Source organism: Euprymna scolopes, chromosome 2 (genome assembly GCF_053919585.1).
Source record: "Euprymna scolopes isolate OS-2025 chromosome 2, ASM5391958v1, whole genome shotgun sequence".
In the NCBI taxonomy this organism is placed as follows: domain Eukaryota; kingdom Metazoa; phylum Mollusca; class Cephalopoda; order Sepiida; family Sepiolidae; genus Euprymna; species Euprymna scolopes.
In genome coordinates this window covers 162,326,195-162,352,444 of record NC_136483.1, presented here as the reverse complement: position 1 = coordinate 162,352,444, position 26,250 = coordinate 162,326,195, and the positions used below count along the sequence as shown (strand labels likewise).

At 33.1% G+C, this 26,250-nt stretch overlaps 1 protein-coding gene across 1 annotated transcript in view; it reads right to left on the bottom strand.

Annotated features, from left to right (window-relative positions):
• The window catches only part of LOC145298222 (uncharacterized), an 88,455-nt gene that overhangs the window by 51,543 nt on the left and 10,662 nt on the right, over positions 1-26,250 (bottom strand). The window contains exons 2-3 of the mRNA XM_080144307.1: positions 18,244-19,889; positions 2,850-2,943 (exon numbers count right to left, since the gene is read on the bottom strand). Of these exons, the coding sequence (XP_080000433.1) occupies positions 2,850-2,943; positions 18,244-19,858 (1,709 nt within the window). The 5' untranslated portion in view covers positions 19,859-19,889. The remainder of the gene's footprint in view (positions 1-2,849; positions 2,944-18,243; positions 19,890-26,250) is intronic.

Sequence of the window (26,250 nt, the reverse complement as noted above, 5' to 3'; positions counted from 1 at the left end):
ACCATCTACAGCAACACATCAAAGGCTGTAAATGACAAAGTTCTCTCGGATTCTCTCTCCTCTGATCTCGAGCGCGTGGTTCAGTGGGGGAAGATGTGGCTGGTAACCTTTAATGCATCTAAAACCAAACTCCTATCCTTACATCATCAACGCTCTGATCCCCAGCTGGCATCAATTGTGATAGATGGCTCTCGTCTGGGTGAGGCCCCGTGTTTTGACAAGCTTCTGGGTTTGACCTTTACCCCTGATCTGAAATGAAACACGTACATCAAGTCTGTTGCCAAGGTCGCTGGAAAGATGGTGGGTTCCTTCTACCGCTCCAGAAGATATCTCACTACTGATGCAATTCTCTATCTATATAAAAGCCAAGTACGTCCAAGGATGGAATACTGTTGCCATATCTGGGCAGGAGCGGCCAAAAATAGCCTATCATGCCTTGACAGAGTACAAAATAGACTTTGTGGCTTAGTGGGGGATGCCCTTTTCTCTACCCTGCAACCTCTCTCCCACAGAAGAGACGTTGCGAGCCAATCCTTGTTTTATCGTTATTTTCATGGCAGGTGCTCGTCTGAACTCCAATCTCTGGCCCCCTCTCGCCAATCTTTCACGAAAAACACCCGTCTAGCTGAATCCACTGTGAAAAATTTCCCCCACTCTATATCTGTGTCTAAATCAAAATGCGGATTCCATGAACAAAGCTTCTTTCTTAGAACTGCACGCTTGTGGAACTCTGTTCCGTCTGCCTGCTTCCCTCCAGACTACAACTTGGATGTCTTCAAGTCCAATGTTAACAAATTCCTAATGAACCGCCCCCTTAATTAAACACTTCATCAAATCTCCACACTAATGTAATTTACTTGCAATAACCCTTATCCCTGAGTGGCTTCCGGGCCTTGATAAGTGGTGATCACTGTAAAAAATAGTAGCAAGTGCCTTTTCGACATACGCGCGCATGCCGAAAAGGCATGCTGTCGGTCTACGGACCGACAAGCTAGGAAGCTGGTCTGAAAAGGGAGAAACCGCTTATTGCTCTTTCTTTTATAGGTGTTTCCGGTGGTCTTTTGCGCACGTGTGGATTTCCTTTGAAAGGGGAAGTGACGTTGTCCATGCGTGCGTGTATGTGCGTATGTTAGCATGTGTGTGTATATATACACGCAAATGTGAGTACGCAAACGTGAATATATGTACGTGTGTGGATGTGGACGCGTATGTGTGCGCGTATGTATATTACAAGTAATATAGCTTGAAATGTGAATGCATGTTTTTGTGTGAGACTAGAAAAGGCTCGCGCAAGACTTAATGAATTTCTTCTACTCATGCGCAAATATACATTTATAGGTTCAAGTGCGTTAATTTGTGAAGTTTTCATATACATGTTACTAGCTTAAAAGGAAGCGAATATCACTAGAGAGTGAAATGTTTTGGTTTCAATTCTAGCTGATGGCACTAAAGTCACTTTCTTTTATTTTTGAAATCACTATATACTGCGTACAATATAATAAATGTCTCTATAATATGAAATCTGCATAACTTAAAATATATTTAAGTGTATTTTATAATTAGGCAATGCCGGGTGGCCTGCTAGTCTATTTATAAAAAATTGTCTGTAGGATTATACATTAAGACATCAGCTGCTTCGATTTTTAACCCAAACATTGATAGGAGTTAAATGTAATAAAATTATTTTAATTACAAAGATTAAAAAGAAAAAAAAAATAGAAAAAAAGTTTAATTATAAAAATAGTTGTATCTACCAGCATTGTTTGGGAGTCTTTAATTTTTCTTTCAGATTTCATTTTTGTCTCATTTTAATTTTTTTAACAATTGTTTTTTGTTTTTTAAGGCATTAGTTTTAACGTTACAGTTAATTGTTACACTATTGTTTTGTCATTAAAATTATTAATTGATCTAAATTAGTTATAGTTTTATAACATATATAATTTTGTCAGAGTAATGTTTTTATCCGTTTATACAATTATTTGATGCAAATTACTTCCAAGCCTTTCAATCTTTTAATACATTTTTAAAGAACTCTTTCACAACCCAAACAAGGTAAATTGCCACTTGGAACATAAGGGGCTAATATTTGGAATCGTACTTAACAGGGGACTGTAGGAAGTTGAGCAGCAAGATGTCTGTTCATATAGTTAAGAAAGCTGGAAACAGAAAAGGAATTCCAAAATCTAGCAGTCCGAGGGAAGAAACTGTTAGAGTTGCAGTCTTTCTGGCATCTAGGGATCTCAACAGTAAAAGGGTTGGATGAAAATTTGCTAAGAATGTTAAAAGGTTGAAATAATTATTCAACAGTTTAAATTATTCTAAATTCCTTTAAAAATGTTAAAGTTAAGGAAGCCGATTAAAAGATTAAAATGGTGGACTTGAAGAAACCAAAATGTATTCTGATGGATTTTAATCTAATAAACTTTTTTTTTAAAAATGGGATTTCTTAAATTTCATTTCATTGTGTGGTATTTTATTTCAATATACATAATTAATAGTAACTAATTCAGAGTGTAATTACTAAAGTTACAACAGCATGAAAAATACACACACACGACAAGGTTTTATTTCAAAACATTTTAACTCAAGATATCTAATGGAGAAAAAGGTGTAGAGGTTTTTAATTTGTTTTTGTTTAAAAACGAAAATGAATGCAAGTAAAGCAACGTGGTGTATAATTTTATAGAATTCATTATAAACATAAACAAAATCAGAAAAACTTATCTGACCTACTTTCATTTTGAAAGCAAAGATTACAATAAAAAAAAAAAAAAAAAAAAATGATCACAACTGGCGAAACGTATACAAATTAAATATATAAATAAAATTTAAAAAAAAAAGGTACTCACATGGCTAGTATTAAAACCACCAAAGTAACAGTCATCATCCAGAGCTGATGAATCACCCATCGCAGTTTTGACTTTACAAACTTGGCATAATCATCTGTGAAAAGCCACATTACAAATATAAATACAAATCATCTATACAATAATGAAAGAAAGAGAGTGAGAAAAGAGGAGGTAGGGGGAGGTGCATGACGACAAAAGATCACATTTTAACCAATTATCTTTATTGAGTATTGAACTTAAGAAATTAATCAAGATAAAAGAACTACTTAAGTGAACACAAACTAATTTATACACAACTAACTTATACAATTCCAAGCCAAAAAATAAATTAACATTTAACGGAAGACATTTTGTTACTTGTACAGTTTAATCAAGACATTCAAAAATGAAAATATCGGAAAAAGGAAAAAAAAAAAAAAGAAAAAAAAAGGGGTTATATTGTACATATCCTTTATGGAATGAAGTTCTCCGGAAAAAATTACACTTAATTTCATCAAGTAGTTTTTTTTTTTTTTTTTTTTTTTTTTTTTTTACAGCGAAAAAAAAAAAATTTTTGTTATGATACCAAGCAAAAGGTTCGAGTTTTAGGAAGAAAAGCTAGTATTAAAAAGATGGGGAGGGAGTGTTGGCACTTTACATTAAGTTATCTCCCCATGATGCGTTCTTACAATTCCATAATGGCTGACTTCAACGCGCTCTCATAAAAACGTGTTTTTCCACTGTAAAAAAAAAAAAAAAAAAAAAAAAATACTTGATCAAATTAAATGAAATTTTTTTTTCAGAGATCTTCAGTCCAAAACGGATATGTACAATATAACCTTTTGATATTTTCATTTTTAATGTCTTTATTAAACTGTACAAGTACTGATATTTCGAGGTGACACAGTTGGATATTAATGACTTACAAAAATGAAAAGAAAATGTTAAAATAAAAAATATATGTTTAAATACCACAAAATTGTAATAAAAGTGATGAACATGGCTTCTTTCTTAGAAGTGCATGCCTGTGGAACTGTTCCGGTTGCCCGTTTCCCACCTGACAACAATCTGGAGGTCTTCAAGTCTAATGTAAACAAATTCCTGATGAACCGCTCCCTTAAGTAAGGCACTTTATCAAATCTCCAATACTAACGTACTGTACACGCAATAACAGTTATCCCGAGTGGCTTATGGGCCTTGATAAGTGGTGACTACCTTGTAAAAAAAAAAAAAAAAAAAAAAAAGATAGGCCCTGCTTGGGGAGGTGGGGGGGGGGGGGGGGGTTACAAGACGTGATGAATTGTCCCTAAACCCTTGTAAGTAAAATGTCAAGCGGTTAACCATAGTTGAGGGTGACCTGAATGCTCCTAATTGACTCCAACAGAAACGTAGGAAAGAGAGTCATTTCTTTCCCTAAAAGAAACCCAAAAGTTTTTTTTTTTTTTTTGGTATGACTATGGACGATTGAACCTTAATTTCCTGGATCATTAACTGCCACTAATTATGCCAAATGGTTCAGTAGAAAATATTTATTTTCATTCGTATTATTTGCATTCTCAGACTATTGTTCCCATCTTGTATTGTTTCCACGTTTCAGTCAATGTAACTTCCATAACTTTACAGAGTAGACGCAGTGGATAAAATACTTAGTAAAAATCCAGTTATAAAGTTATCCTCTTCTGGAGATTGAGGGTTCAATCCTCAGTGTGGGCGACACTAAAAAACACTATTGCAAATTATTTAGGACTTCTACCCAGTCATGGCTGACAGGACAAGAGCATGTTGTTCCCTATTTGAAATTCCACGCAGATTCCCCAACTTTGACAAGATACACCTGAAGAAGGTTAGACGTTACATCGAGTGAGACATTGTGAAAATAAGACTCAAGATAATAACAGTAGTACGAAGATTCCAAAAAATGAATAATCAATCCTTATATCAAAAATTCAGAAATCTAATATTAATGACTTTTTTCAGTTTAAATCCAAGAAAAGAAAATTATGTATTTTTATTTGAAAAATAGATTTAAGAAAAATGAATGACAACCAAATATAGAGAAATAGACTTTACTAGGCATCAAAAAATTTTAAAGTTTCCAATTAGTCTGACAAAAATCTAATGTATTCTATAATTAAGTTTCAAAAGCTGGTTCTTTTTCCAGATTTGGGAAATTTTTTTAACGTGAAAATTAATGACGGGATAATACCAATATTTTTCCAGATTCCAATACAACTATCGATTCTGTTCTAAATTCTGATTCTTTTTAAATGTTTAGTATAGAGGGTTTTTTTTTTTAGGAACTTGTGCTGATCTACAGAGTAGAGTTTAAAATTAATCAATTTATCAATACAAGTTTTTAAACAAATTAAAACAAGAAAATTATTTTTGGCATCAGAAAAATAGACAAAGTTTTGCAGATTCAGATACTCTATAAAGTTCTATTTGTTTTATTCAGATTAATCGTCCTAACATTAGTGAAAATACATATTTCAATGAACTTCATAGGATTTAAAGAGATGATCAGTTGCAGTTTAAACTTTAGTGATTAAATACAATATACAATTCTCCTAGAGAAGCTTTAGACTTGGAGATAACAAAAAAGCAACTCAAAGAAAAAGAAAATGGATCCATCCATCATTAAGTTAAAATATATTTGAAGTAAAATGCTGATGTTCTTCATGTATATACCAATCCATAGAGAGAAAGGTATCCAAAGATATTACCAACCTGAAATTACGAATCACAATATGAAGACTTGCTCTTTGCTTGTAAGGCTTTGAACAATTGTTCTCATTTTTGATAATGTCACATTATTCCAGCCAATGTAACCTCCCCAGGTGAGTCTTGTTGAATTTAGGAATTTGTACGAAACTCTTCAATCATATCCATGAGAGTAGCTTGTTCTAATTCTTTCTAGCATGATTGGGTAGAAGTCTCAGTTCTTAATTGTATCCTGAGTATTGCCCATATTGAGAATTGAACCTTAAAGCTGCAGAAGGCGGTTTGTTAAAACTGATCATTGCTTAGCACTTTATTGCACCACATGAACAGTAGGTTCAATAATTCCAAGTTACATTTATAACTTTATGTCCTCCCCCCATTAGTTGATCACAAAAAAAACTTCAAATCTTTCTACAAGACTAACTTATTAATGCTAGATAGTTTTGCTTTTCTAAACAAATTGCTTCGCTAAAATTAGCATGGAGTTCTTTAATAATGGCCCGTTCATAGCACACATCACTTGTATTCTATTTATTGCCTCTCAAGGTGTGGGTTAGATTAAGTGTTTCTGTGGAATGAACTGGATTTAAAACATCCAGGTTATCAGTCTGAGTCATTAACCACTTAACTAACATTTTTGTTAGAACACTGACACAATTTGTGTTGGTTCCTTTCGGTAGTTCATATTTACTTGCCTCCTCATAAGAGCAGATTTAAACAAGATCAATTTTTAACAAGAAAATATCAGCTCTCCAAAAAGAGGAGCATCATGGATAAAAAAAAAAATTTTAATGTAAATTACCCCAGTCTAGAAGAATTTTTATTTCACTGATTAAAAAAAAAAAAAACTTAAGTGTAGTATCAGAACAGATGCTACACTTTATTCCTAATGTATTGGTTTCTCTCTATAATTGACTGAAGAAATGCAAATAATTCTTTTGATTTTTTTCACCGAGTTACTCCAGAGAATCACATGATGCGAGAATCAACATATTGACACAAGAACTCCACATATATAGGAAGCGAAGACTGAGGAGTAGGACAAAGAAATCCTGCATGGAATAAACAAACCAAGCACAGTTTATAAGATACAAGAGCGTCTATGGAGAAAGAGACAGGTTACCTTCTGAGTGAAAACAGAAGTAGATGCTAGCGTGATTACAAGAGTTAAGAGTGGATGAAGTTAAGGGAATTTCTGTCATTACGAATCAGCAGAGTGTTATTAGTGTCAATCATGGGAAGAGTCTTTCAGACATGTGTTAGTAGATACAGAACAGTGGAAGTAGCAGGATGAGTTCACTTGGTGAAGTGATAAGGATGGATTTGAAAGAAACAGCTACATAAAGGCCTGGTTAGAGATAAGTTAGTTTGGAAGCCAATTTCTAAAAGCTATACAACAGATGCCAACATGTAAAACGGAGGTTAAAACGAAATCTAGCGATGATGATACAGCTATCCTGTCCACTTGATCCTCAAGAGTGGAAGCAGAAAAAAACTGTATAGTTATAGAATGTTATTTTAAGATTATGAATGCAGACCAGCAGAACAAAGTCACTAACCAGGATAAATTGGAATGTGCAAGATAAAGGGAAATAACTTATAACTGTGATACTGTAACTCAACTAAAAGGGAGATAACTCATTTCAGATAGGACACACGAAGCAAACGATCACAAAGGCAACTCCAGCATTTTCAACTCCAAGGGAAAAGAGAATCAAGGACCAGACAGATTCAAGGATACAATGAAAAACTGAAAATAGAAAAATGTCAACATCAGCGATTGACAAGATCATGGTGAAGACAGATCATGGCAAGGAAAATATAGCTTTCACAAGAAACACTCGTCTAGCTGTAAACACTATCAATAATTCTCCCCACTCTTTATCCGTGCCTAAATTTAAACGTAGATTCCATGAACAAAGCTTTCTTAGAACTGCACGCCTGTGGAATTGTCTTCAGTTTTCCTGCTTTCCGGCTGACTACAATATGGTTGTCTTCAAGTTTAACGTAAATAAGTTCTTGATGAGCCGTTCCATATAAGTTATCAAATTTACCAAATTTTCATTACTAATGATTACTATATTGTCCAATTTCTACTGTACACTCTTTAACCCTTATCCTTGAGTGGCCTTAATAATGTGGTGATGCCTATGTAAAAAAAAAAAAAAAAAAAAAAAAAAAAAAGTTATTGTCAATTTGATTGACTGGATAGGATCAACTGTTTTGGGGGCTTTTTTTTCATAATGTAAAAAAAAAAAAAAAAAAAAAAAAAAGTGAACATTTTTGCTTTGAAATTCACTATTAAACAAATGTACACCAGGAATTTTCATGGTATTATTGTCATTTGGAAATTTATGTTAAATAGTCTATTTAGTATTTTCCAAATTACAATTAAAATTACATTTTAGAATTTTTCATGAGGATTCATAATTTGTATTATACCAATTATTGTTCTCATTTTCATTCTCACGTTTCACCCGACATACCTCCATCCTGCTTCAGGTGAGTCGTGTCGTGAACACTGAAATCTGTATGGAATTTTGATGAAAGCAAGCTACCAAGATTTAAGTTTCCAGTAGTTGAAATAATTCAAATTACAATTAACACATTTTTTTAATATAGCAAGTTTGAAACAAATTCATTTGCTCATTTCAATCAACATCAGCAAAAATTTGTTTTAATTTCTTTCATCGGCTACAGAAGAGAAGTCATGAAACAAGAACTAAACATGAATCAGCCTCCAGCTATGACAACCTATTTGCGACCTTTAATTTTCAATTGTTTAGCATATTACCTTTCATAATTAATGTAACCATGTAATCAATTTAAAAATTGTAGTGATAATTCGCTAATTGAAAGGATTTGGACAACCACATTTTTATTTCAAAAATAACAAAAATTATCAAAGTTCAAAAAAATTAATGAAAGACTTTAAATATGCAAGAGTTTTTTGTTTTGTTTTTATATATAAATAAGTATTTTCACCACGTGAAAAAAAAAAAAAAAAAAAATTGCACATTGTACCAAATAGACATCTGAATACAACCCTGTAAGTGTGTATAACAATTGTATTCAAACATATTGAAACACATTAAATTTAAATACTTGTCATTACTGGATCAGTTACAAAACTGCAATACTGTTAAACTAAGCAGGATTTTGTAAAAATCTATTCAATATCTATATAATTATAAACCTCTGGACAGTACAGGCGTCCTTGCTTGAATCTTGTACTCTAAAGTCGTATTCTTGTCTGTTCACGATTTAATTAAGATGTACAAAAGGTACATTTTTTTCACAAATTAATTTTCATTCTGAAAACGGACTTATACACTTATTCTAGCATTATTTCTATATACACTATGCATTCAAAAGAAACCTACATCTAATGAATACCCTCATTTGCATATTACATTAAAAGAAAATCTAGTTTAATAATCATCTTGATTTTATTGTTTGTTGTAACAGAATTTTTTTAATTGTTCTATTTAGAAATATTTTAAGTTGATTTATTTTATTTATCATTTAATTTTTCAATTATTAATAGCTGACAACAGTTGCATTTAAAATCGGAAGTAAACTTATTTAAGCTACTAGACTTATTTCCATTTTAAGCTATGAAAGTTACTTCGCGTTTGATTTTCATAAACCAAGGTAGATGAGTTTTATACATCCCTAAATCCAACATGTGGTCACTTCATAACAAGTTAGGATATTTGGTGTATCTTAAATAGTATCTGACTAATCTGTCCAGCCGGCAATATATTTCGACCAGACAATGCCTGGTCTATACAGCTAGTATATAAGCAAACTTTGTAAAAACAAATAGAATGCTCCTTGGTAATTTACAATGTTTACATAAACAAAAATTTTGCTTACTCATGCTTTGCAGTTGAAGAGTTCAAATTAGCAAAGGTCAAGTAGACAGTTTTGATCCCAGTTTAATATGTTTTTCTAGCTACACTGAAAAGCTGTGAGTAGCGACACAGGCACACTTATAGCTATGCCACCACCTGCATCAAAGACTCATATAAAAATCTAGAAAGAACATAGAAATCTTATTCATAAGTCCCATTTTTTTTTTTTTTATGAAAAAAAAAAAAAAAAAAAAAAATCAATGCAGTTGAGGATAAGAGTTCTCACCTTAAAAGAATTTTTTTTTGTGTTAATAACAAATTAACTTTTTTCTTCCTTCCAATTTCAAGCTAATTGTAAAGACAGTCAACCAACCAATTCTTTGTAACAGAATTACTTTTTGTTACATTAGCAATACACATGAAAAAATTTAAATGGCTTAAAATATTTCAATATTGGTATATATATAGAAAGAGCTTGATAAGCTAAGAAAGAATCTTTTTAAATTTTTTAAATCCAATTAAAATCAAGGAAGTTATGACTATTTTTATGCCCTGCGTGTTTGGATATTTTTCCCGCTTTAAGACCATATACGTTTTGTCATATTTTTTGCACTACTTTTTCAGTAAAAATGCTATATCTTTGTTAAAACACAAGATTAAGCAATGAAATTTGCCATACAAGTGTATTTTTGTGCAAGGAATCTGAATATGCTATTGAAAATCTCCATAAATGAATGGTTTCCAAATAATCTGCAGTAAATGCACATAAATATGCTGTGATTGCTTAAAAATGCCATGTATTCATTAAAAGAAAAGTTAGGAACTCAAAGTTTAGTTGTAATGCATTTTATGTGCCAAAAACTGAAATCGAAATCTAGGATTAGTTAAAAATGAATATATTGCAATATTTTTTTGGTATTATTGTATATTAATGCCTTCTGTTACCCCTCCCCATCTGACCACCTCTCCAAAATATGTAATTCTACCTTTATAGAAAATTGCATGTGAACAACTTGAAAAACTTTAATAAAAGATAAACAAAAATTATTTTAGAATTTAATGTAAAATGATTTCCCATTTTATTTTTAAGTGAAACTGGCATTGGACAAGCTATTTCCCTAGAAGAGTTTGCAATTAAAGGATACTCTAACTTAACTTCTAAATCTGACCCCCAAGATCGCCATGGGCATGGAATACGTGCCTATATTAAAGATTTCCATGTGGTAGGGACATCTCCAGGGAAGATCCTAACTTACCCTATATGTGCTTCTGGGTTGCATTAGCTCACACTACTGCATTTATATTTACTCTCTATCGCCCCCACAACAGCAGAAACATATCTAAGAAAATTGACCAAGTCCTATCTACTTAACCTTCAACTAACATTTACGTATGTGGAGACTTCAATGTTCACAACGTCGAATGGTTGACCCACTCAAACAAGACCGATGATGAGGGGAGGTTCTGTCATGATTTCTCCATTGCTTATGACCTCACTCAGATTGTTCACGAACCCACCCGTGTGCCCGACAATGATGGCCAATATGCGAGTCTACTAGACCTTTTTCTCACAACTTTCCCTGAACTATGTTCAGTTTCTGTTCTGTCTCCACTTGGATCTTCCAACCACTCTGTTGTATCAATTAAGATAAAAATGAAATGTAATAAGTCCCCAGATGTACCTCTCCATCGTACAGTATATCGATATACTAAGGCTGACTGGGATAGCTTCTGTACATTTATATCGGATCTACCTCTGCGTTCCATGTTTAAAAAGGAGGTGTCCTCTATAGTATCAGACCTGACAGAATGGTTAATTGTAGGTATTGACCGTTTCATACCCTCAAAAAAGTTTCAGCAAAAACCTAACAGCCAGCCATGATTCTCTCCAGAATACGCTGCTGCCACTGCGCACAGAAATCACTTTTTCCACTGCTTCCAACATAATAGATGTATGGAAACTAAAGCCACCTTCAGGACTGCCAGCAACCATTGTAAGAAAGTAATAAAGAATGCAAGAGAGTTGTATGCCCAATCCGTCAAGTCCAAAGTAGCTGAGCAGCTTGGTTCCCACCAGTTTTGGCAAATAGCAAACAGAATCCTGAACAGAAGCATGTGCTCTATCCCAACTATCATCAATGGACCTGAGGTAATCTCGTCAGCATCAGACAAAGCCAAACTCTTTGCCATGAACTTTTCAGCTAATTCTACCCTTTGTGATCAAGGCCACCAACCCCCAATATTTCCTCCTGTATCAGAAAATACGCTATGTGATATGCATATATCTGTACGTGATGTTGGCAAGCTAATCAAAAACCTTGATTCCAGTAAAGCAACAGGCCCTAACGGTATTCCAATTATAGTACTCAAAAAAACTTCAACCAGAACTAGCGCCCATACTTACAAAACTGTTTAAACGTTGTCTTAAGGAGAATAGCTTCCCATCACCCTGGAAAATCTCATCAGTATGTCCTGTATTTAAGAATTCAGGTGATCGCTAATCCCCTCTCAGTACAGGCCAATAAGTCTCCTGTGCGTTATGAGTAAGTAGCTGGAATCTGAATCAATCATCTAAACAAAAATAACCTTAGTGACGCTCAATTTGGTTTCTGTTCTGCTATATCTACAGCAGATGTGCTTACAGTTATATCTCATACGATTAGCAAATCTCTCGATGGAGGCAACCTTTCTAGGGCAATTGCTCTTGACATATCTAAGGCCTTTGATAGGGTATGGCATAAAGGTTTACTTCACAAGATCTCTCGTTATGGTATAGCTGGAAATGTCTTAATTATTAAATCATTTCTGGCATCAATTGAAATGAATGGCTCTCGTCTTCAGGAGGCCTCAAGTTTTGACAAGATTCTGGGCTTGACCATTACTCCTGATCTTAAATGGAACACGTACATCAAATCTGTTGCCAAGGCCGCTGGAAAAATGGTGGGATCTTTCTATCGATCCAGTAGATCAATCACTGCTGATGCAATTCTCTATCTATATAAGAGCCAGGTACGTCCAAGGATGGAACACTGTTGCCACATCTCGGCAGGAGCTGCTAGAAAGGACTTGTCCTGCCTTGATAGAGTTCAAAATAGACTTCGTAGCCTCATAGGAGATGTCCTTTTCTCTTCCCTGCAACCTCTATCTCACAGAAGAGATGTTGCGAGTTTTTCTCTGATGTATCATTTTCATAGAAAGTGTTCGACTGAGCTTCAGTCTATGCCCCCCCCCTCGCCAAACTTTCACAAGAAACACTCGTCTAGCTGAAAACACTATCAATAATTCCCCCCACTCTTTATCTGTGCCTAAACCTAAACGTAGATTCCATGAACAAAGCTTCTTTCTTAGAACTGCACACCTGTGGAATTGTCTTCTGTTTTCCTGCTTACTACAATATGGTTATCTTCAAGTCTAACGTAAACAAGTTCTTGATGAGCCGTTCCATATAAGTTAACAAATTTACCGAATGGATTACTATATTGTCCAATTTCTACTGTACACTCTTTAACCCTTATCCTCAAGTGGCCTCGATAATGTGTTGATGTCTTAAAAAAAAAAAAAAAAAAAAAAAAAAAAAAAAAAAAAGTCACATAATCCGACCAATCATCTAAAACTTAAACCTGGCAACAATTAAAAAATAGTTTTATACTTAATTTGACGAAATTCCCACTACTTATGTTTACTACGCTATAATCACATTGGCTAATTTATACTCATTAACCCTAATCCTCGAGTGGCCTCTGGGCCTTGATAAGTGGTGACTCCTGTGTAAAAAAAAAAAAAAAAAAAAAAAAAATCATTCGAGCGCTTTAGAGCAGTTACCCCCCCCCCTTTTCCTATGATAGATAAATCCTGGGTGTTTTTTTTTGTTTGTTTTCTAAAAGCGATTATGCGTGGTTTTAAGAGGGTCTTTGTGCAATTATGAGAAGGTAGGGAGGTTGCCACTCTGACTTTGGACTAAGGAAAATTATGTGTGAACATCCTGAAGACTTGATAGAAACAAAACAAAAACAATTTTAGAATTTAGAGTGGGGGTTGGTTTCACATAAATGTAAAATAATTCACCATTTCAAGACGATCCTAGCGTTTTAGGACAGTTGACCAATTTATTTTTTGGGGGAGGGAGGGGATTAATCATGTGCACTTTTCTTCAAACGTTTTTATGCTTATTTTTTTTACGTTTATATGAGCTCACAGGGGAAATTTGTTTAGTGGGGAGCTCTGCCACTTGTACTTAGCGTTATTGTTAAGGCTAAAGGTTTTAGGAGGAGGCTTACCACTCGTACCTAGGATTAGACATAGAATTAAGCATTTTTTTTTTTTTAAGAGAGTGTTTGATACCCATTGTGAAACTTTACAAGAATTATGACAAACAGACAAAAAGAAATGTTATTTAAAAAAGTGATGTCCCTCTAACAGAAAACATGATTCTTGGAAAAATAACAAGTATTTAAATTCTATTTAAATATAAAAAAAGAAACAAGTTTTTGCCAAAGCTGACAAATTGTTAAAAAATTTGAATTAATGTTATTTTGATTTTTAATTACATTTCATGTCCTTTCCTACCGTTATTTTTTAACTGAGCACCTCCTAAAAATATTTAAATATTGATTTTTTTTTTTTTTTTTTTTTTAATAATCGGGTAGATTAGTTTCCATTCGATAATAATTCACTGAAAACATTTTTTAAGGGATGAAAATTAGAAGTGTGAGTACCGTTCGTACACGTGAACCAAAACAATGATAGTTCACATTTTCACTTGTTAAAATATTTTAAAATTTACTACTACCCAATTTTTAAAATATTTGTATGGTTGATAACAAAATAGCTCTAAACATGTAAGAAGTTTTATTTATAACCAGATTTTCAATTTAAAAAAAAATCGATTTGAAATAAAAATAAACAACAAAAACAAAAGGCTGTTTACGCCATGTTATCGCTGCTGCTACTATCACTACTACTACAGAAGTCTTGATTCAAATTCATAACGATTTTTTTTTATATTGTTTTTAAATTGCTACGTACCACTAGAGAAAACACTGTCCAATCATCTTTTTAACGAATAAACAGAGTAAAAAGATTGTTTTATTTAATAGTGAGTGTCCGAAGAAAATTTTTTTTCAAAATTTTCAATACTCATCATTTTGAAATCTTTTTTAACACAACAAAAAAAAAAAATGAGTCGTCAAATGAATTTTGGACACTCGAAATTAAAAATGACACCTCTTTTGGCTAATTTCCAAATTTCATTAAAAAATTCTTCACAGAAACAGTACGAATGTTTAGAAATTAGGAGAGGGGGTGTTACAAAATCTTACCAAAAATGCTGTTTTATGATGTTCACATTTTTATCACTTTATTTGCTTAAAACTCTAAAATTATATAATGTATGTTATTTACTAATTCATTTGAAAGTATATTCATTTCTGAACAAAACGGTATTTTGAAGACTTAAAGTGCTTTGGTTTTTAAAATATGACTATTTTAGCAAAAATCCCTTGAAATCTATGATTATCCAAAGCATTTTAACGGCCATGTGTATTGCTAGTTACATGAATCTGAAATATTTCAACACCAATGAAGTACAAAGTGAGTATGAAATGGTTTTGACTTTAAATTTATACTAGCGGGACCTATGGAAATTCCACAGGGGACGCTTTCATATGTAATACATTGATGTTGGCATTCAGTAGATGTTCAGTGTAAATGGGGACGCTCTTATATTATTGTAGCATTTTTGTTAAAATTGCAAAAGTATTTATCTAAGCTAGCAGGGACATCCAGCATAGCCCAGTCATAAAATGTGATTAAATATATTTTAATTCATGCAGATTTTGTATATATTATTATGGAGTCAATTTTCTATTGATTCTTATATTATAAAATTGTGATTTCAAAAATAAAAAATATATCCATATGACTTGGGTGCATCAGCTATAATTCGAAACCAAAACTTTTGAAAAAATTTTAGTAAAATTATTTATTACAAGAAATGGAAGGTCATAACAATTAAATCGACAGTCACCCAGAAGAAAAAAATGCAAGTGTGATACAAAATAGCATATGCTATCGTATTAATATATAGATGTAACATTTATATAAATTTGCATTGTATTCAACGCTTATTTCTTAAATGCAGAGTTAATATTTATTTATAATAGAATTAAAATTTCTTCAAATTTAAAGGGATTGTGTCAGGTGAGAGGGTGTGTATGAGATACGTTAATATATTTGTATGTATAGGATTCATTCTTAATTGAATGATCATTTTGAATTTTGGAACACAGTTGCTATGCATAAGATGTAATGTGGGCTATATTTAGTTTAGATTTATGCAAAAGAGGAGAAAGGTTAAAGCTCTTGGAAAATTCTGATACCCGACTTCTATGAAATTTTAATAGGTATTAAACATTAATAAATATTCCCCAAATTCCAATTTCTTTAAAGTATATTAACCTGTCACTTAAAAATTAAAATATTTCAGATTTGCATTGAATTCAATAGTCATTAAATAGCAATTAAGCACAATTCCCTCTAAACCTTCTTGAGCTTAAATTCCAGATATTTTCTAAAATCAAAAGATAATAGATTTTGATCAAAATTAGAATAAGTATTCTAGATATAAAGTTTAGTGACATTTAATTTTGATTTCAATAGGACATAAGTGATGCAAAATGGTTCCGTGATAGGTAATCTAGTCTATCTATAAAGTGAGAATGTGGGAGGATACTTCTCAATCTATATACTCAACGAATTTTTTATCTACAAACTTGAAATTTAGTATATAGTGTATTCAGGCACCTAGAAAACTTTAATCGATTTTCATCCAGAAAAAAGGGTGCTAAGGGGTCACAATTGAAAAATTGGTATTGGGGGGGGGTCATTGGATTTTTATCTGTCAACTGTTTCACGAATGCGTATGCGTGAATGGCTCACATTACAGATTCCTTATATTAAGAATAAGTAGGTTTGAAAACACTTAAAAAGATAGTGTCAAGCTGGCCTAATGATTATCATACTTGACTCACTGTGTTTAGGTTTTGATCTCATCTAGAGTATTTTTATTTATTTATTTATTTTTTTTACTTATAATAAGTGAACTGTTAGGAAAAACATGATACTTGCATCCACATGTCTCAGTTTCTGTATGAATTAAAATATATTTATGCACATTTTACAACCGGGCAATGTTGGGCAGCCTGCTAGTATGTATATAAAAAATGAAGATATTGTTTTTCACATGGCATATAAAATTATGGTGCGCAATTATATTTTTCATTGGAATCCTTTGAGATGAATAATTTGTATATTTGCAGACTTATTCTCATCTTTTAGACCAGAGGAATAGTCGTCTGAAACATTGTGAAACAACTATGAAGATGCGGATAACAGTCCATAAATATTCTCATAGTAGCTTTTAATTCATAATATCTCCAGTTGCATATGTATATAACTAGATTATCAATCCTAGGACGGGTAAAATTATTTACTCTAAACAGACATTCTGCATCACTTGTACTTCTTTACAGAGATTAAAATAAAGATATGATACTAAAATTTATATTAGAAGTTTAAATGTAATGTGAACAGTCATCTCACTGCTCATTCCTTACTCAGATTGTTCCTATAGACATGGCCCCTAATTCACAATAGCCCCCTTCTCGGTGCCAATGTGCTTTTAGATTTAATATGTGAAAAAAAATATTTTGTTTTTTTTTTTAGAATCCCTGTTAATTTTGATCGAAATCAATTACACAATTTTGATTCTAAGAAATAATTTAAGGCTCAAGTGTAAGCACTTTTTAAAAAAAATTGGAATTAAGAAAACTTTGCTTAATTGGAGTCTAACGATAAGGGATCAAATTTAATGTATATCTGAAATATTTGAATTTTTGGCACTTGTACAGTTTAATCAAGACATTAAAAAATGAAAATATCGAAAAAAGATTATATTGTACGTATACGTTTTGAACTGAAAATTTCCGGAAAAAAAATTTCACTTAATTTTATAGAGTAGCTTTTTTTTTTTTTTTTTTTTTTTTTTTACAGCGGAAAAAAAACACGTTTTTATGACAGCACGTTGAAAGTAGACATCTTTGAATTTTGAAATTTTTGTTTGGAGTTTTAGAACACACCACGGGGAGATAACTTAATTTAAAGCGCCGACACTCCCTTCCCATCTTTAATACTAGCTTTTCTTCCTAAAAATCGAACCTTTTGCTCAATATCATAACATTTTTTTTTTACAGCGTAAAAAAAAAAAAAAAAAAAAAAAAAAACTTGATGAAATCAGGTGAAATTTTTTTTCAGAACTTCATTCCATAACGGATATGTACAATATAAACTTTTTTCGATATTTTCATTTTTTAATGTCTTGATTAAACTGTACAAGTACCGAATTTTCAAATAGAAGGTTGTGGCCATATTATCCCCCCCTGAAAAACCCTTTAAAATACTAAAAAACTGAAATTTAGTGAATATTTATTAATTGATGTCTAATACCTATTATTTCATAAAAAACATATCTGAATTTTCACCTCTATCCACTTTGTAGAAAAGGAAAACAAAATATAACCCATATCACAACCCCTTATGCCTAACAGCTGTATTCCAAAATTCATGATTGTTTGATTAGTTTAGAACTGAATCCTGTACATGCAAGCATAACTTTATATCAAAGATGTTAGAAAAATTGCCTGTTGTTCATATTTAACAACTTGACACATGTTCAAAATGAAAAGCACGTTGGATACGTTGTAGAGCACCATTTCAGGAATTCTTAAAATTATGAAAAAAGTCTATGTTATAAGATAATAAAAAAACAAAACAATACTTACTAAAATTGAGTTCAAAGCCAAATAGAAATCTGGAATGATGCCTTTGGTTAGATCCACGATCCTGATTTTTCATCTTACTAGACATGCCAGACATCTGGGAGGAAGTAGAAACATTTTTATAAAAGCCGCTGTTGCTACTGCCTCCTCCTCCTCCTCCCCCACTATTGTTATTACTTGTAGTACTACAACTAGTACTGCTACTATTACAACAATCATCAATATCGTTGTTTTTATAGTTTGTGTCTTGATTGGTGGATGTATTAGTCCATTTCTTGAACTCCCGAAGGTCATTATTAATGTAACCTGAAGATTGTCTGTGGGTTCCGTAATGGGCTTTTGCACTTGGAGGAGCAGGAATCCCATTATTTAGAATTGGTGAGGAATTAGCCGTTCTCTCAGTGCCAGGCTGCTGCTGCTGTTTGTTTTTACCAGCTTTCTTGTTCGGCAAGGTTTTCCGAGCTTCGTTGATTTTATTTTTGCTGCTGTCCTTTTTCTTCGGGGAGTTTAAAGGCACAGTTGGCTCCCCTGCACTTGAAAGACTAGAGGGTGGGACCAGCTTTGAATGGCTGGTTCCTGCTGTTGAAGTACGAGAATTGGCTGAGATATTAGCAACATCCTCAATACCACTAAAGGAACTGCTGACACTTCCAGAACTTTCTTTCCGTTCTGATACTGGTATGTTACCAGAGAAAATATAAAGGGAACTGTTGGTAACAAATCCGCTGTTCATACCCTCGGACCAATCTACCTTTTTGTTATCCGTCTGCTCAAATTTGTCCAAACCATACTTGGAGTCTGGGGAAACAACTGGTGCACAATGGGTTACCATAGAAGGGGAAACATTCTGTTTTTTACGGTTAGAATTCACACGCCTTGGCTTATGGGAAGGAGATTTGATGGCGTTATCATGAGGAGACATCTTCGTCTGAAAGTTCTCAATGTCGTCTTTAGGAGATGCAGTGCGACTGTTGGCAACTTTCTTCTCTTTTGACAGCTTGGCTACCTCTGAATAAGTGGGTTTCGACGATGAAGACACATTGGGGCTTTGTTCTTCAAAAGCACTCGGACTTTCAAGAAGCCCCGAATACATGAACGGACCGTAGGGTTTGTCGGGTATGGAATCCATCAACTCCTCCCGTTGCATCTTAAGGCGATGAGCTCTATTCGCTTCAGCAGACTTTCGTTCGCTTCCAATAGCTGTTTTGTTACAACGAAATGACAAATCAGCCACACAGTCCTTAGCACGTGGTAACGCATCAACACTGACACTGAGAGATTGCCCAAGAATTGCTTGCATTTCTTCTGGAGGCAATTCTTCACTGCTACTTAGGTGATTGATGTAGCTGTACATCTCTGGGGCTGAGGAGAGGGGGTTGTATGTATAACCAAGGTTTGGCTGGGCCGGGCCTGGAGGTATACGATGATCCAGGTGGTGCCAGCCATATGGGTCAATCACAGGTGGATTGATCGGAGGTAAATGACCAAATAATGGCCAGGTGTTGAGAGGATCATAGTCTTCATCACGTGGTCTTCGTCCAGCAGCAGCAGCAGTTGTGTCTCTTCCAGTTGCAGACATTCCAAACATGAAGCCGTCTTCATTCACAGTATCAGCCATTTTGGCTTCATCTTAAATACAATACAGAGAACTAAAAAGAAACAAAAAACAAAATAAACATACAAAAGATTTAACATACATATTTAAATTTGAACAATAAAATCAATTTTATAGAAATTTAATTTTTATGCAATTTGACTATTAAGAATTAAAATAAACTTTATATTCTCAAATAACTTGCACTGCTAAATTGTCTTTATAAAAGGCAAATCATAATGTAATTATATATATATATATATATATATATATATATATATTACAAGTCAATGTTTATGTTTTATAGAAATTAATATTAACACAAAATTCAAACAAGTTTCAATATGGGTTAAAATTTTAATAGAATCCAAAAAACACTATTAAAATATTTCTTTGATTCTATTTGAGGTCACTAAAGGTTAGGCCCATAAAATAAACATTAAAATGTAAAAACATAAAATTCATTTTTTTTTTAAATAGATTTTCTTCATTTCATAAACCAATAAAATTAAACAAATATCTATTTAAAAAGGTTTAGACATTTAAATTATTCTTATTAGTATTTTTAAGATTCAAAAATAGCATTCTTATTTGATTCAATAACTCCATTTATCGTTTTGTCTTTAAGAAACAGCGTCAAAAAGTATTTCTTTTAAAAGGTTCAAAAGAGTCGGCAACCTAATAGGTCTCAAACTGTCAGCTAAGCTTCAACCTCTCTTCCGTCAAGGAAATGTTGCATCCCTTTGTCTGTGTTACAAGTATTTTAATGATAGATGCTTCAATGAACTACAAGCCCCTGTACCTCCTCAACCCGCAACAAACCCGACAAGCAGCAAAATCCCACTCCTACACAGTAGGGATCAGCAGATATCAGAAAGTCTTCTACTGTAATAGTTTCTCCTCCAGAACTGCTAGACTTTAAAATTCCCTTCCGAGTTCTTGCTTCCTACTGTACTGATATGCAGAAGTTAAAGTGTAATGTAAACATACATTTTGCTGCAACTCCTTACATAGTATTCCTGCAATTATGTCCCAAATATTAGCCCCCTACAGCAAAGTGGCACTGTGCTTTGTCTGGGGTGAAAAAAAAAACAAAAAAAAACACACCACTGTACTAAATTTTTATTCATTATTACTTCAGCTTATATTGCAAACTTTTCTTTTAAGACAAAAAAACTTCCAATAAGCAATATGTATAACAGTGCACATATTATGAATTAGAAAGGGGTGATCCAAGCTAACTTGTAGTCGACAAAAGTGCATTTTATAACATTTTATTTTGGAATGGAGCAAATAATTACTAATTTAAAGTAACCAATATTGATCAATCTATATAAGAAACTAGCAGGACCTGTTAACCGACGTTGCCCAGTCGAAGCCTGCTTTCCCCTCACAAAAAAGTAAACTACAGTTGTTGGCGGCCACTGTCATCTGAACAATTGCAGATACTGGCAGCCGTGGTCAAAATGAAATAATATGGCTTTCACTGGCGATTAGTGATGGTTTGGGGCGATAACATGCAAGTACTGTTTGAATTCTTAAAAAGCAATTAAGGAAATGCATATATCAGTATGAATTAATAAAAGCACAAAAAATGGTCCATTAGAATAATAAGGGAAAGTAAAAAAAGAAGTTTTAGAAGTTAGGGATTCTCACTGTATATGAACTGCTTATAGTGATCAAAATCAGTGGTAGCAGTCCTAACTGTTTCTGTTTGTTGTTCAAGTCTTCTTTTCAACCATTAATTTAATTAAAGTAAATTCCAGTTTTAGGTCGTCTTTTTTTTTTTTTTTTTTTTTTTTTAAACCATCGGAAACTGTTCTGAAACTAAACGTGGATTACACTTCTAGAAGTGTCTTGGAATTTCTATTCACATAATGTTTTACTATGATCAAGTAATAAAGATTTGAGTTGATCCTAATAATAAATTGGGGGGGGGTTAGACTTTTAGTGCAGGTGTCTACTTAATACATAAATTTAACAAAATGATCACTTAGCTTCTGACCTCACAGCATAGAACAGAACTTGCAGATGGATTTCCACCATAGCTGCTTAACCTCATCAAAGCATATTATTGCATCACGCATACAAAAATTCTTTGCTATGACCAGGAATTGGAGTTCTTTGACATTCACTCCGAAGTTGGACAGAATTCTGTTCTTTTGCTCACACTGTTTAAGACATTGACTTTTTTTATTCATGCGTTGCGAGCAACGTAGAGATGAACTTCTAAACTTGCCAAATTTCCTGGCGTCTCTGCTGACCACGACTATGCTGATGACAATCATTCTTGGGAAAAAAATAACTTTGCCAATATTCATTCAGTCTTAGACAAAATGCAACACATCTAAGATTGGTATGAAGATAAATGCTATAAAAACAAAAATCCTTTCGGCAGAATTTCTACCGTCCAAGGAAAGCACAATTCTTCTCAAACCCCTGGAAAAGGTCAATCACTTTAAATACCTTGGCTCAATGTTTGATTCCATAGGTCAAGGGTATGATGACATCGATACGTGAATTAACATTTCAGTCACTTACAACTGTCTGGTTTTGCCCCAAGATCAAAACAGACATAAAAATCCGGATTTATCAGGTGATTGTTCGGTTAATCCTTCTCTATGGCTGCAAGACCTGGCTGATGAGAGCTGCAGATCTCAAAAGGTTAGTAGTGTTTGACCTATACTGCCTTCCCTGCTACAGTTTTGTCACCAACACACAAATCTGGATACGATGCAGGATCATCACACGTAACCAAGCACTTTTAAAGAGGAGACTGTTGGTTTGACCACACTGCATGCCACAACACAGGAGAGTTCCTCCACAAAGCAATAGCTCCAGAAACATGTGAAGACGCCAGGGAGACCAACAGAAGATGTGGTTACACACCAAAGACGTTGAACCTACCTCCGGTCCACGATGCTCGTCACTGGTCCCAGAACTTGCTGCCCATAACTATCTTGGCTGCTACGGACCGCTGTATGTGGTCTGCATTCATTTAGAACACTGTTCTATGGGAGGAGTCGGCTCAACCCATCCTGGTGAATGCCACAAAAGTAATAAAAAGTAAATAAAAATAAAAAAACCCAGATTACTTTTGTTGTATTGCCAAAATAGCTACCATTTCTTTTAAAACTAATATTAATCAGATGATTTAGATTCTTTGGACTAGTTCTCATCTCAACTGTTATTTTCAATGTTTAAGTTGGTGTAACCTCCAACTTTTTCAGGTGTATCTTGTCTAACTCAAATTTGCATAAAATTTCTAACAGAACACTTTATTTAATCCACAGGGGTAGCATGCTCTTGTTCCATCACCCATGACTGGATACAAGTCCTAAGTAGTAATTCGCAGTTGTATTTTCAGTGTCACCTGCATTTAAGATTGAACCTTCAATCTCCAGAAGTGTACAACTAAATTTTACCAAGTACTCTATCCACTATGCCACAGGTGCTTGCGGACAGAAAGATTCAGAAATTCAACAAGATACATCTGAAGAAGGTTGAAGGTTACATCCACTGAAACATTGTGAAATTAACACTCAAGATGAAAACGGTAGTCTAAAGAATTCAAATACTAATAATTAATCGTCATGTAAAAAGTTCAGAAACACACTATGCTAGACCTTTTTTATATTGCCACCCCATTTTTTTTTTCATATCATCTCAAACTTAAAATTAATAGAACAGCATTTTTTTTTTTTTAAATTAGTGCTTTATTTTTTCTTGTTGGAACCTTTTTATAATTTTTTTTTTTTTTTTTTTTTTTAAATATGACTATTTTGGAATTAAAAAATTTTTTTTAAAATGACTTCATGTTCTACCGTACATTATTTAATCAAGTGTGATTTTTTGTGTTTAATTTTATAAAGTCTAAGATATCCCCCCTCCCTTAGATATTTTGATGTGTAATCATTTTCCACATTTCTTTTGATTCCTGCTGTTCTTCCAAAATAAGATGGTCCATACAAGGATTCAAAGTTTTCTTCATAATTTTCTTAATGCAATCTTTCATCTCCATATAGTTTTCTGATGTTTTTCTAGCCTTACTTTTCAGTGAACAGAATGTTTCATCGTCACATATTTTCCTACATTTATGGCTATTGGTGGTAGAGAAGGTTTCTTGTAATTGCTGAAGGAAACAAGCTTAGTCTTGGCAGCATTGAATATGACTATCCACTTTTGTCCCCATTCCACTACAGATTGGAGGTCTTTCTCTAGTGTTTTTCCCATTTCCTTAGATATATGTTCATTTGTTTTCCCCTCATGCCTGTTATAGAGCATGGTGTCATCAGAAAATATACCCATCTCAGAAACAATTTAATCAGGGAGGTCATTTTTGAATATTAGGAATAATAAAGGTCCAAGGATAGACCACCTGAGGTACATACACATTTATATCATATTGTTTAGATGTAAGACAGTTGAGGACAACCTGGATTTTTCTCTTATTTAAGAAAGATAATTATGTTAAGTAAGATCTGATTTTCCTGAGAAGACCATCATGCCATATCTTGTCAAAAGCCTTAGATATATCTAAAGCTACCACTCTACCCTCACCTGCTTTGTCCAGTCTATGGTATATACATTCAGAGATTACAGTTAGAATATTTGCTGTAGAACAAGTTGTCGAAATCCATATTGTTGGTCAGTCAGAAGTTTAGCAGCTATAAGGTGATGAACTAGAGCTTCATTAATTATGGACTCAAATATTTTGGCAAAAAGTGAAAGGAGGCTAATAGGGTGATAATTTAATGGGTCAGCCAGAATTCTTGTAAACTGGTACCGCAGAAGCAGTTTTCCAGCAGTCAGGAAAGCAAGATTCATTAAAGTAAAAATTGGAAGATTTGCAAAAATGATTTTAAATATTTTTTTTAAAATTAGACTTTGATTTATTTTTAAAATATGAAAAAGCTTTCAAAAGATAAAAACATGAAAAAATTGTAAAATGATTTTTACTTGCTGATAAAAGTATTCTTTCCAATTATTTACATGATGTTTAAGATAAACTTTTAGTTTATCTTACAAATGCAATAAAATTTTAATGGATTTAAAAAATAAAGAAATTAAATTTATATTTCTGTGCTAAGGTTTTCAATATTTGTAGTCAAAGTCTTATTTTCTTGTTCAAAATAGTACATTAGAATTTTACAGAAAAATCGATTAAATTTAAGTTTTCTTTACAGAAAACTAGCGAAGGTGCCTGGCGTTGCCCGTGTGTTTTAAAGTGTATCCGTGGGGGTGGGGGTAGATGAAAACAGAAAACATGATGGAAAAAAAAAAAAAGTTTTGGTAGGTAGGTAGGATCGAACCAGAAGCCATGAGGCGAAGGTGGAAAATAAAGTTTTAAAAAAAAACCCCGACATGTTACCGTTCGGCTAGCAAGGCAAATTGAATTTAAGGATTAAAAACTGAATTTAATGAGGACCAGCTCCCCATAAAAAGGGGATTGTCCAAATTGAATAGTAATTGTCTGATATAAGAGGTCCCCCCCCCCCGCATTGATCAAAACTTTATTGCTTTTCTGGACGTTCCCAGAACGAAAGCTGGGAACACTGCCTTCGCTTTAGATTAGTTTCGCTTTTATACGAAAAAGCCGATCACACACACGAGGGAAGTCAAAATAGCAAGAATTTTGTAAAAGTCAATGTAAATAAATCTAGACACGATGCACGTTTGCAAATCGTAGATATTACAATCTACACAGTATATAAAAAATTGCAAGAAATAGTAATCCAATGGAAAACCCTCCGAAAAAAGAATTTGCTGAACATTTCAAAAATTTATATTTATAGATTATTCACATAATTATTTTAAAATTGAATTATTTATTTGGCAAATATTTTTTTATTATTACTTAAAATTTATAAAAAAAAAAAAAATTTCCTAAACGTTTAAATATTCACAAACAGAAAATAAATTTTAGGATATTTTCAAATTAAGATAATTTGAGAAAAATCATTTAAATCATTAAAATTCTTTTAATATAATAATGAATAACTGCTTATCAAGACCCATAAGCCATTTGAATATAATAGTTAATGAATTTGTCAAGAGGACAGTGAAAGAACATGAAAATAGGTAACAACAGTTGTTCAAATAAGATTTGAGAGGATTTAGAATAGATCCATTTAGTTTTAGGTATACAAAGAGACAGGAAAATAATTTACAGTAATTGCAGTAGCTAGACGAGTTTATGCTGTAAATGTTCTACAAGGGGATCATAGATGCGAGCTGAATGATGTGCACAACCATTGGTTTGCTCAGAGCTCCATTACCTGGGCAGGTGACCGAGGAAGTGATCACATTGCTGAAGAAAGGCAGCCGGTATGGTGGGAAGGAAAATTTAGATGACTACAGGCCCTTACCTCTGCTAAACACCGAGTTAAAGATTTTGGCAAGAGTTCTTGCAAATT